This window comes from Argopecten irradians, chromosome 5 (assembly GCF_041381155.1).
Source record: "Argopecten irradians isolate NY chromosome 5, Ai_NY, whole genome shotgun sequence".
NCBI classification, from domain to species: Eukaryota; Metazoa; Mollusca; class Bivalvia; order Pectinida; family Pectinidae; genus Argopecten; species Argopecten irradians.
Genome location: NC_091138.1, coordinates 17,812,566 through 17,826,401, shown reverse-complemented (window position 1 = coordinate 17,826,401; position 13,836 = coordinate 17,812,566). Strand labels below are relative to the sequence as shown.

The 13,836-nt window shown below is 36.6% G+C and overlaps 1 protein-coding gene across 1 annotated transcript; it reads right to left on the bottom strand.

The window, feature by feature from the left end:
* Positions 1-268: 268 nt before the first annotated feature.
* LOC138323069 (spermatogenesis-associated protein 20-like) lies at positions 269-12,096 on the bottom strand. Its single transcript, XM_069267406.1, has 14 exons — positions 11,209-12,096; positions 10,543-10,638; positions 9,990-10,209; positions 7,545-7,694; positions 7,027-7,225; positions 6,556-6,686; positions 6,201-6,305; positions 5,644-5,718; positions 4,993-5,202; positions 4,252-4,444; positions 3,765-3,927; positions 2,703-2,911; positions 2,061-2,260; positions 269-1,737 (listed from the first exon to the last, which is right to left on the bottom strand). Exons 1-14 carry the CDS (start codon positions 11,364-11,366, stop codon positions 1,474-1,476), a joined length of 2,373 nt encoding a protein of 790 aa, XP_069123507.1. The 5' UTR covers positions 11,367-12,096; the 3' UTR covers positions 269-1,473.
* Positions 12,097-13,836: the final 1,740 nt, after the last annotated feature.

Genomic DNA, 13,836 nt, shown 5'->3' with positions numbered 1-13,836 from the left:
GTGGGACAGTTGTCAGGTAATGACCACTAGTCAGTGGTTTTTCACTGGGATTTCATTCTTAAATGACCCTGGCAGTTAATAGGATCAATGCTAAAACTGAAAACCAAACACAAACTTATTAATTTCATGGTGGTCAGTCATAAAAAACAAGTTCTTAAACATCAAGAATTCAACTGCCCCAGCTGTATAGCAAATAGAGGAAATGATCTCGTCTGTATAAGGGGTGTTTATTTAGTATCCACCACAAATCAGAAGGAAGCACACACAATTCAAACAAAATTGTTTTTATTTCGTTTCAAGCATACAATGTTAAAATTGTACAATAAGATATTTCATGTACATTTCATCAGGTGCCAAGTTTGTCGGCAGCGTTCGAAATTAACTCTGTCCATCTCCCTGTGACTGGCAACATTATAGTAAGGCAGACAATTCTTGACCTGACCGGCAACTTTTTGGTACATATAAAGTACTAAATATATACATAATAAATATAGCAATAGCATTGTAGAAAGACTGCAGATCAAACTGAACAAAACAAATTTTAGTAATTATCATTAATAATATTCTATTTTTCAGCCAACTTTGTTGAGAGCGCACGATACTAGAAGATATGTGGATATTTTTGTAAATAAAACTATTACTTTGCTAGTATATAAACTACAAGGATGAATTGTAACTTTGTAAGGACCAGTAAATTTTAGGGTCAACTGGTCCTTAGGATCAGCTGGAAAATAATCGTTAAGGGAAAACAATGGTTGTCGGACGCCTGTTACTAAAGTAAAGGGCCTCTTGTCTTTATCTTTTTCTGAATCTAAAGAGACGTATACCACACCAAATATATAAAATGGAAGACTTATTAAGTTAATTATCAGGCCCTTTGTGGCTAGTGGCTAACAACATGAATATAAATGTTGGTTTATAACTATAGCATCAATGTATAAAACAATGAGTTTGTCTTAACAACGAACCCTTGATAGCATTAGTCTTTAGAGTATTTGACCAATGCAATAGTGATATAACTACTATATGTATACACGTATATATAAATAAAACCTCGGCATTTATTCTAGTAAATGCATGTCTCATACTCTCTGAAATAGTTCATAAACAAACATACAAAATAAAAATGATTCAATTCTGTAAAAATATCTTGTATTAAAAGTGCTTCATTGCTTTTACTGGTACTACAAGAATGTAATTTGTAATATCATTATAATGTTAACTTGGTCCATGTATCTACATGAACTATGAAGAAGGTGGTTGCTCAGATATATAGTAGTCTAGAATTTACACAACTTTAACTACAATATGTCCTGTAACAAGGCCTAAAATTTATGAAGTAGCCATCAGTTACTAAAATATCAACATGGTTCAAGATATCCTTCTCTATGACCTGACCATATACCCACTAGCTAAGTAAAATATCCAGAGATATATGTAAGATAATCACTTTTCATCTTCATTGAAACAATGTCATAACTTTGACTTGGTGTTGAGAATCGTGTGTAGCGAGTCCACATTTGTAACAGGTAAAGAGCAGGTGTAATTTTCACACACATAGGCTGTAGCCTTTCCTTCTATCTGTGGTAAACTGTGGACAAACTGACAGCGACTGGACAGGAAGCTGTCGCCCTGGGTAGGGACCATCAGCACAACCTTATTAGGGAGGAAGTGAGAGTTCACACAACGGATGAGGGCGGCCATGTCCGGAGAGGATGGTTCACCGACCAACACAATCTGTTTAATAATAGCACATCCTCATAATGTAGTCTGTAAATATTTGTGGAAACACCAGAAAAAAAGTTACTTTTGTGTTTTAAGAGTATTTTGTAATCATTTAAATTTATTTTCAATGAAAAATGCACAATTGGACCTTGCTAAAAACCTGTTTAATCAAAAGCATTTTTCATAACCAAGCATTTAATTTTAAGTACACCTAACAAGATTACCTGGATTGGTTTACCAGTTATTTGAAGTTTAACTTCTCTCTATCATCTTGAGTTAAAAGTTTACTATGATTTAAATTTTGTGTTTAGTATTGAGATTTCATGACATTCTACCTGTTTAGTAGCACCAGAGGTCCAGAATAATCCAGACGTCATTTCAGGGATAGCTACAGGTATCTTTGTGAGTCTCTGGTGGAACAATTTGAAGATCTTTGAGGCCATATTGTTGTAGTCTGTCCGTTGAAGTATGTTGGACAGACGCAGTAAGTTGCTAACAGCGACAGAGTTAGAGCAAGGTTCTGCTCCATCTTGATCTGTTACATTAACATTGACATGTAAAACATCAATGGTTAGTAGACATCCTACATCAAATTTTCAGTCAATGTACAGTAACTGATATCCAACTTGCTAAACAATTTTTGGGGGACCAGAAGACACATTCATTTTCCAAATGGAATGAAAATATTTTCATTTGTACTGCTTAGCAATTTTCAAAAGTTTAGATACCGTAATGGTATAGAAAATGTAAAAAATATGTAATCACATTCAAGTTATGGACCACGTTTTGGAAGAAGAGGAAAGCCTGAGTTCCTTGAAAAAATCATCAAGGCTTTCAAATTTGCATCTTGAAGGTAAATAGCTAATGGAAGAATGTTGTGACACTCTAACCACTTTGCCATTGCAGCATCTGTCAATCTGGACCAGAACAAGGAATCCAGCCTTGATGAACTGACAATGATAATGATGTAGACTCACCATCCTTCAGCCGTAGAACAATAGACTTGTCTGTCTGACAACTGTTGTAGTAAGCTCCATCTTCTTTGTCCCAGAATAAAGAGTTCTGCTTCTCCTGAAGTTCTTCTGCCCATTCTAGCCACCTGGTATTAAAGTTTGTCTCGTACAGATCCAGTAAGGCCTTTATGACTAGGGCATAGTCGTCTGCAAATCCTTCAATGTCAATAGGCCTGAAAGAGAAAGCAAATCTTTCAATGTCAATATAGGCCTGAACGATAAAGCAAATCCTTCAATGTCAATAGGCCTGAAAGATAAAAGCAAATCCTTCAATGTCAATAGGCCTGAACAATAAAGCAAATCCTTTAATGTCAAAAGGCCTGAACGATGCAAATCCTTCAATGTCAATAGGTCTGAACGATAAAGCAAATCCTTCAATGTCAATAGGTCAGATAAAGCAAATCCTTCAATGAAAGAACAATAAAGCAAATCCTTTAATGTCAATAGGCTAACGATAAAGCAAATCCTTCAATGTCAATAGGTCTGAAAGAGAAAAAGCAAATCCTTCAATGTCAATAGGCCTGAAAGATAAACAGGTTTATCGTTAATCAGTTTTGGGGAAAAAAATTTATTTCATTTTTATGGTGCAGTGTCGTTCAAATACCTTAAAAAAACCCATGATACTTGGTCGATAACAGACTTTGGTAGAGGGGTGCTTTTATAAATTTGTTCAATGGAGTAATTTTTTCCAATCTAGACCACAGTGATCAAGCCAGCTGAAATATTAAAGCTTTATACAGATTCTTATCAATAGATATAGTCTAAGTGACATTATAATTAACTTTTAGCAAGCTGGTGTGATGGACTAGGGAAGATGTCTGTTTTCTCAATAACTACGATAACCAGGGAACTGATATTGTGTTGCATACTGGGGTTAAGTCAACAAAGTTCATGCAAATGAAAGACCTTGAACTTTGCTAAAGGTCATAGCTTTAAACCTTGAGACAATTTATTTTTAGCTACAAAGTGTCAGAGCAGATGAGCAATACATTCTCCTCCCCAGTTACATAATACACTTTAACCTACCCAGGCTGTACCTCTCCCTCCTGGCCACAGTAACTGGTCCGTAACAACACATCTGACCTGTACATGTTCTGTCGTAAGAAATCTGCTGCGCGTTCAGCCTGCTGGGCGTATCTTTCTTCCCCCAGAGCTTGACTGGCCTTGGCAAGTCCAGATATCATCATACCTAGATATGAGTACAAATTACATTACAAAATTTTGAATTTTGGTATTACAAGTTATGACACTATATATATACATGTTTTTTCTGTAAAACTGTTTAAGTTCAATCTTGTTTCCACAAGGTTGGAAAAAAAAAAAACTTTTATACAAAAGGTATCAGAAGGATCAATTGCCAACTTAATTTGTTTATTTGAATCCTGATATTCCCTAGTTTGTTCTTTTAACCATGGCAATTTATAGAAAACCCTTTGTATGATATGTGTGTATGTTATCTTTTGTGAAACATTGTAATGGATTTGTGAGATACACTTTTCATTTCATTTCCTACCATTCCATGCAGCCACCATTTTGTTATCAAGATGAGGTCGAGGTCGACTTTGTCTGGCTGCATAGAGAAGGTTCCTCCCCTTGTTGAGGGTAGCTAGGGTCAGATCTTCTGTCAATCCAAACTTCTCAGCAGTATCGGCTACTGATTCTCTGACAATCAGGACATTCTGATTGGTCAGCTCATCATGAGGATCCTAAAATATAAAACACATTCTGATTGGTCAGATAACAGATCATTATAAACACATTCTGATTGGGCAGATTACAGATAATAAAATGCAAACAATATTATGATTGATCAGTTCGTTTTAAGGATACTAAGATACACAATTGTACATGTTCTATTATTCTGATAGGTGAGCTTATAATGAGGAATCTTAAAATAAAACACATTCTGATTGGTCACTTTATAATTATTGTGCATATCCTAAATTATCCATCAAGCTCTGATTATGTTAGATTACCAAATATTTCCACCCATTGTACTAGTGAGCTTTTGTTGAGTGAAAACCAATTATAGAGCAGACAAAGAACATGGAGTCTGAGTAAGGTAAAAACTGGTATTTTATCTGTTAGATCTCTCTTGGAGTTTCCAAGAGAAAATCACAGACGTACACAACACAATGGTGACTGCCTATAATACATAGAGTAAAATGATGTACACCTAAATCAGTAGGTCACTATGGCCCCTGGTGATAATCTTAATGTACATACACAGCAGATAAGGTTGTGACCTTCCTACCTGAAATGGATCAACATTTCCTTCAGGTTTCACCCCAAAATGGTGAGAGAACACCATGGCTACGGTCACCCCTGGGTGACCTTCAACCTCCTCCCCCAGTAGACTGTCAACCTCTGATTGGGTCCACACACAGAATGCCCCTTCCTTTTTAGCTGTGGCTTCATGTGTTGGTAGGGAGTCCGCATCCTCAGCACTATAGAACCCTCCCGCCTGATAAACAAAACATTTTTAAATGTCTTGTATATCTACCTCAGTACATCTCATATTCATTCTCCAACAACAAAACAGGGGAGTAGTATATATACATGTAGATGGCATGATTACACTTTTAATACCAGTACATTCCTAAGTCCTGACTTTTTTGTCAAAAAAATTCTTACAGGATATTTCAAGCATCTTGATAAATAAAGGGATTTGCTTAGAAAACACATCAGTTACAAATGTGACGCAAACAAATAAACAATTGTTCTGCTAGACTAATTATTTATGTGCCCCACCTCCATATATATAGCACAAAAAGACAGGAAGGACATGACAGGATAGGACAGGAAAAAGCAGGACATGATGGGAAGGGGCAAGGCAGAACACGGATAACACTATATGACCCCATTTAATGGCTATATACTCTCTTCCTTCACTTGACACACCTACCGGGCTCTGTAGGTCTCTCGTTACATACTTTATGATGTTCCTAGCTACCTCAGCATATTTTTCCTCTTTGGTTATCTGAAAGAAATTACGGTACAGAATTTTAAAGTTATGTACCTAACATGACTACATGGTGGTTCCTATGGATACCTGTGGAAAGATTGTTTGGTGGAGTGACCATGTCCACCTTGTCATCAGAGGGTTGTAAGTTCAAGCCCCTGAAGTCAGCAGGGCCAGTTGTGTCAAACAACTATCCTTATCAAAGATTTGATGTTGTTGACTCTATTTCCCCCGATTTCTCGAAACAAACTTTAGTCAAAAACTGACTTAAGTCAATTTTAATCACACAAGATACAAATGGAGAAAAACTCAAGTTTTGACTGGAGTCTGTACATTTGTTTCTAGAAATTAGGGCCAGGTGACCTAAATTGATGTAGATAATTAATATACATTGTATTACCATATGTATATAAAAGATACTAACTGAACTCACTGCTGTTATATATAAACTCAACAGAACTTGCATGCACTACTGAGCTGCATATAAATGGAAACTGTACCTGATAAGCCTCACTGTAACAGACTAGCAGTTGACCTTGGTCGTACAACATCTTTTCAAAGTGAGGCACATGCCAGAATTTGTCTGTGGAATATCTGTGGAAACCCTATGCAATGAAGAAAGGCTGTATACAATTTGTATCAAAGTCCATGTGAAAATAACATTTCCTGTAAAGATTAAGTAAGTACCATAATCATAATCAATGTTATTTTATTGTACATCTACAATTTAAATTCTTTTTATAAATAAGGACTCTGAAGACAAAACAGTAATGTGTGTTATATCAAAGTCAATGCAGAACTTGCAATTGGAAGTCAGCATATTTAGTGAGAATGGATTTAACCCTATAGACTGACCTGTGATATATGATCATAAATGCCTCCCTTTGCCATACAAGTCAAAGTAAAGAGGGACTGCTCCAGGGCTCTCTTTCCCTCCTCTGTCGCTGCATTGTTGGCATAGTAACGCAGCATAAAATTCAAGTTCACTGTAAATGAGAAAAATCACAGTACATAACAGTTATCTTCATGAAACATATATTTGATAGATATGTGTATGCAGCAACTTTATAATTATTTGCTTAATACTGATCCCAATATTCCATTTTGCATACCACAGAGGTATCAGCCCTTTAAATATAATGATTGTTTATCACTTGTTTGGAAGTGAAATGTCATATTTTTTTTCACAGAAAATAATACAAATGAATTTCACTCACAAAATAATGACAACTGATATCTTCTCAAGGGAGGTAATCCTGTAATATACAAAGATGGAATACAAGTCCAAGTGACTGTAACTCAAGACAATAGTTTTTGTATTAGTACCTGGCTGTGGAAATTTTGGAGCTTCTTTTCCAAATCCTCCACGTTCACCATCATAAGACTTATCGAGCATACTGAAGCAGGTTTGTATGGCCTCAACTCCAGGGACAACGGTGCCAGCCTTCTCACCAGTTTTTGCCTTAGACAGAGCCTCTAGTATGGCATTCCCTTGGTCTAATACATCCTGTCGCTTGTCCTTCCACTAGAACAATTTTATTTCCATAAATTTGCAGAAAATAATCTGCTATCAAATATTTGGCAATACATTAAAATATTTCATGACTCAATCAGCAAAACATCTGTGAAATACTTAAAAAGAATGAAAGTTATAGAAATCAAGTGCATGACATTGTATGATTCAACAGGTTTCAGACCAAATCATTCAAAATGAAGAAGCTCATTTTAAAATTTGAACTATTGTGGTACTAAACTAGTTTTGCATTACAAAATCAGAAGTAGCATGCTCATGAATCATGACTTTGGATTATCAAGCAGAACACTTTAAATTTTTTATGACTCACTAGCTGTGCAATATGAAGCAGGATAGTTTTGAATCCAGGACGGCCATAATATCGATCATCAGGAGGGAAGTATGTGCCACCTACAACAGGACTTCTATCTGGTGTCATCCATACACTCATAGGCCAGCCCCCACCACCTCCACTAGTCGCCTGTAATCAAATAACTTGGTGTTATAGTGTTATAAATAGGCCAGCCCCTATCACCTCCACTAGTCGCCTGTAACCAAACATCATGGTGTTATAGTGTTATAAATAGGCCAGCCCCCACCACCTCCACTAGTCTCCTGTAACCAAACATCATGGTGTTATAGTGTTATAAAAAGGCCAGCCCCCACCACCTCCACTAGTCGCCTGTAACCAAATAACATGGTGCTATGGTGTTATAAATAGGCCAGCCCCTATCACCTCCACTAGTCGCCTGTAACCAAACATCATGGTGTTATAGTGTTATAAATAGGCCAGCCCCTATCACCTCCACTAGTCGCCTGTAATCAAACATCATGGTCTTATAGTGTTATAAATAGGCCAGCCCCTATCACCTCCACTAGTCACCTGTAACCAAACATCATGGTGTTATAGTGTTATAAATAGGCCAGCCCCTATCACCTCCACTAGTCTCCTGTAACCAAATAACATGGTGTTATAGTGTTATAAATAGGCCAGCCCCCATCACCTCCACTAGTCACCTGTAACCAAACATCATGGTGTTATAGTGTTATAAATAGGCCAGCCCCCACCACCTCCACTAGTCACCTGTAACCAAACATCATGGTGTTATAGTGTTATAAATAGGCCAGCCCCTACCACCTCCACTAGTCTCCTGTAACCAAATAACATGGTGTTATAGTGTTATAAATAGGCCAGCCGCCATCACCTCCACTAGTTGCCTGTAACCAAACATCATGGTGTTATAGTGTTATAAATAGGCCAGCCCCCACCACCTCCACTAGTCGCCTGTAACCAAACATCATGGTGTTATAGTGTTATAAAAAGGCCAGCCCCTATCACCTCCACTAGTCACCTGTAACCAAACATCATGGTGTTATAGTGTTATAAATAGGCCAGCCCCCACCACCTCCACTAGTCGCCTGTAACCAAATATCATGGTGTTATAGTGTTATAAAAAGGCCAGCCCCCACCACCTCCACTAGTCACCTGTAACCAAACATCATGGTGTTATAGTGTTATAAAAAGGCCAGCCCCCACCACCTCCACTAGTCGCCTGTAACCAAAACATCATGGTACTATAGTGTTATAAAAAGGCCTGCCCCCATCACCTCCACTAGTCACCTGTAACCAAACATCATGGTGTTATAGTGTTATAAATAGGCCAGCCCCCACCACCTCCACTAGTCGCCTGTAATCAAACATCATGGTGTTATAGTGTTATAAATAGGCCAGCCCCTATCACCTCCACTAGTCACCTGTAACCAAACATCATGGTGTTATAGTGTTATAAATAGGCCAGCCCCCACCACCTCCACTAGTCGCCTGTAATCATACATAGTTCCATAAAGGTCATAAAATGTACCCACCTGTACAAACGTCATGCAATGTGCTCACCTGTTTCTCACCTCTACAAAGGTCATATCCACGACATTGTACTAATAACATAGACTTTTTTCACAAAGGTCATACTGTTTTCACTTCTAGGAAGGTCATTTATGTTTTCACCTCTACAAATCTCATGCACTGTTCCATCTCTACAAAAATTATACATTGTTCTCACTTCTATAAAGGTCATACAATGTTCTCCTCAGAACAATTGTCATACATTGTTCCCATCTCTAAAAATGTCATGCAAGGTTTCCTCCTCTATTAAGGTCATATGATGTCATCTGCACAAATGTCATACATTGTTCCCACTTGACTTCTATAAATATCATACAAGGTTATCTCCTTTATAAAGGTCATATGTTGTTCTCATCAGTACAAATGTCATACATTGTTCCAACCTCTATAATTGTCATACAAGGTTATCTCCTCTATAAAGGTCATACGATGTTCTCATCAGTACAAATGTCATACATGGTTCCAACCTCTATAAAGGTCATACATAGTTCCCATGCACCTCTATAAATGTCATACAAGGTTCTCTGCTCTATAAAGGTCATACAATGTTCTCATCAGTAGAAATGTCATACATCGCTCCAACCTCTATAAAGGTCATACATTGTTCTAACCTGCACATAGGTCATACATTGTTCTCACCTCTATAAATGTCATACATTGTTCCTAAATGTCATACATTGTTCCAACCTTTATAAAGGTCATACTATGTTCTCATCAAATGTCATAAATTGTACTTACCTGCACATAGGTCATACAATGTTCTCACCTCTATAAATGTCATGCAATGTCTTCACCCACTCAGGGGTGATACATTCATAAATACAAAGATTATACTCTATTCTCATCTCCTCAAAGATAATACAATGTTTTTACCTGCACAAATGTCATATACACTCTGTCAACATCAGGCCTTTCCTCTCTGTCTACTTTGATAGCCACATAATTTTCATTGAGTATTTTTCCGATTTCTTTATTTTCAAATGACTCCCGCTCCATCACATGGCACCAATGACATGTTGAGTAGCCAACAGACAAAAATATCATCTTATCCTCAGCTGCAGCCTTGTCAAAAGCTTCCTGGCCCCAAGGGTACCTTTAATGATTCACAGTAAACAAAACATGTAAATATTCATAAATGACAAAACAAACTCCAAGGTATGATTTAAATTATTGAATTAAGCTATTTAATTTTTGACTTTACACAATACATGTACAAATGTATATTGTATTATGATGTATAGATGTCAACAATTTGTTGTATGGCCGATACTCAAAAAAACACTTTTCAAAATCTAAATTGCTGTCATTTTGTAACATACAAGAAACATTTAGTGTTTTTAATTGACTTTCAAAGATAATGAAATTATGATCATTTTGTATATGTGGATTAATGTCTCGGCTGAAAATGTTTATTAATTATATTCACCAATCAACCGGGTTGGAAGCATGCTGCAACAAGTAGGGAGATTTTTCTTTGGACAACCTATTTTGAGCTGCAGCCTGATTTTGTGTAGCCATGGTTCTATAAAAAAAATCAAACTCTTTATTAATTACATGTATGTGTCAATAGAAAATACCAGAAAATTAATTCAGACCCTTCATCTTTGAAGTTATCAAATATAGCAGTGGTTTTAATTGTACATACATATAGTGATAATGGTCATTTTGCGCTAGGGGAACCAGTTAGTCAACCCTGGTTATGGGTTTATCCCTGCAGCTGACTGCATATAGGCCTGCTACCTTAATTAGTTTGTCAATATTACATTTAAATATTTTAATCTAAGGCGAAATAAATAAACAGCTACATGTGCATTGTAAGATATATAATTTCTTATTCAATATGTATAAAATCAACATGATTGATTCTATGGTTTAAATTCAAATGGTGAGCTAAAAAGTAAAAAAAAAATAGAATGATAACTTTTTATCTGATTTTAGACACTTTTCGTGTTAGAGTTACCTCCCCTCTTACACTATTACAGTAGACACCAATAAAGTGCCAATCATGGACAAATAGTGTGTTTAAATTCTAACCGACACATTTAACAGTACATAAGACTTTACACCAGACCAAAATATCCATCGGGATTACCTGGAGTCGAGTTGGTGTACCGGCGACCTTATTCGTGACGATGTTGGATAACAGCAAGTCTGCGACAACTCATGTGCGTGCACAGTCGCTCCAAAGCAGCGCGTGTTCGTCCGCGCCAGTACACGAAACGCACGCGATGTGATGTGCAATATAATCATCAAACCTTCAGTCTATCCAAACAGAGTTGTACAAGAGTTACTGCAGCTGGCTGTTTGTTGACATTCTGTTGTTATTCGGAACATATATCTCGAGATGTTCCGAAGGGATATTTTACGCGGGAAAATTCAGTTCCCAAAAGTAGCGCACGTGGTGGCCAGTTACTGTAGACGCATAATTTAAGTTTTCTATCTTTCAAGCGATGTGAGTAAAACACACGAGGTCGGGAAGTATTCGTCGCGGTAGGCCTACCACAGCACCGAGAGGTAATGCGTTTGTCTTTGCTTGTATATGCTTATGTACTCATGTATGTAGATTTCGTCATTTAAATGTATACACACATAGTACCCGTAAAGTAAAATAGTACATGTGCATTCATCGTTTATGATATAGGAAAAGTGGTAAAACTTTTGGTAACAGTTATTGGCACAAACTTTTACATTGTATTCAAGATGTCCTACAGGGGGAAAGATCACCAAAAGAATTCTCGGAAGTGCATAGGAAGAAGGTATTAGAGAAAAAGTTAGAAGGCCCATCAATTAACACTAAGAACATCAGTATACAAAAGTTTGGAAGCAGAGCTGACTGAAAGAGGATTCCCTAAACAGTGCAAGTTTAGAATATACACATCTAAACATGAAAACCCCGGACAAGGTCAAAAGACGTCCGCTAAACCTGCCTATATTATTAGGCTTTTTTAATTTTTAATTTTTTTTTCTTTTTTTTTTTTGCCTAATATATATATATATATTAGGCAAAAAAAAAATTAAAATTAAAAAAGCCTAATAATATAGGCAGGTTTAGCGGACTAGGTCAAAAGACGTGCATGAATTTTGAGGAACTGGGTGGAATTATTGGAGCAAGACCAGCGTTATCCCCTTAATATGTCATTAAGTCAGCATTGTTAGGAAGGAAACGACAAATAGAAGATGAGAAAACATCACAGTGATAGGGAAAAGTAGGTTGAAAACCAAGTATGTGATTGTGATGAATTAAGTGACACCGGTTCCTCGCTGTCATTAAAAACAGTTGATAGTTGAAAAGAAGAGAATAAAAAGAAATGCCAAAAAACAAATGGAAAGCGTGATTGAGCTACACTAGTTTGGAGTTCACAGCTACTTAAGAACATTCAGCAATTAGAAAATATACAACGTAGAACCACCAAGGTAGTAGAAGGACTTTTCGACCTACATTGTACCTCTATTCCAACCGATTACATCAACTCGGATTGCCATATTTTAGAGTACAGACGCAAATGAGGTGATGTTTTACAAGTATTGAGAATTAGTACTGGGATCAACACAATCAGTGATAGAGTATGCCATCTATATACAGGATCATTACAGAAAAGGAAACACAATTTAATTAAGACTGCTAAAACACCAACGAGAATTAATCGGAAACGTTCATTTGTCGTAAGAGTTATCATGACTGGAATTCTGTAGAAAGTGTGAATGCAGAGTCAGTGAACAAATTCATTTTCCTTCCTTCTCAGTACCATTTAGAAGAGCTGTGATATTAAGTTTTAACCGAGTTGCCATTGAGGACAGTCACATTACCACTAAAGAAGCATAAATAACAAAGAAAATTTAGTTTATAATATTGCGGTGTACGAAGTGAATGTGATTACGGTTTTATTATTTCAAGTTTTTGTTTTTTGAATGCGTTTTTCGCAATAATATGTCACAGATAATAGATTAAGGAGGTCAATAAGCTTTGCTAACTTAGACCAAAATCTGGCATATATCGGGTTTATAGACAAACAGAACAAAACAATGTCTCCACAGATTGATCACATGTACAGTGTATATCGTTGATAGTAGAACTGTATCACTAAGCCTCAGTGATATCAGATTTAGACAAACTTCTAGATAAAAGTCTCCGAATCCAACGAACGATTCTTTGAGATCTTCACTCGAAAAAAAATACCAAAACTTTGATATAAATATTAGTTTTGAGATTTTGTCCACGGGATACGCATATTTTATTTACATAATCAAGTTTTTAAGTCAAATTGCCTAATTTGGAGTTGATTTAGGCAAATTATCGAAATCGACGAAAATTATGAGTTTAGCCCTGAACAGGACGACAGGATAATGTATTTTATTCAATCTTTCTCTATGTGCTCTGACTGATGCAAAATGCAACTTGGCCAAGTTTTAATTCAAATAGATGTTGATTTAGTATTGTCAAAAGTGGATTTTAACGCAAATGCGCAAAATGTTGATGGAGTCACTGGAAAAATAATAAGGCACTGAGCAGGCAACAGTCCCTTGAAAACAAAGAAAATGGCAACGCCAGCATGAATAAATACGACAACAAAGAGACTGAAAGAGTAGACAGCATCTTGGGAAACAGTAACCTTTAAGAGATGGCACCAATATTCGAAAAATACAGAGACAAATCAGAGAACAAAGATTTCTCGAGGAACGCGAAATAGGACCACTGTCATCATCCCCGTGGATCACGAAA

Coding starts and splice junctions, on each gene's coding strand:
- LOC138323069 (XM_069267406.1), bottom strand. CDS start 11,366: ATGATTATATTGCACATCACATCGCGTGCGTTTCGTGTACTGGCGCGG. Junction 6,306..6,555: donor TTTATGATCATATATCACAG/GTCAGTCTATAG, acceptor TTCATTGCATAG/GGTTTCCACAGATATTCCAC. Junction 1,738..2,060: donor CCTCTGGTGCTACTAAACAG/GTAGAATGTCAT, acceptor ATTATTAAACAG/ATTGTGTTGGTCGGTGAACC.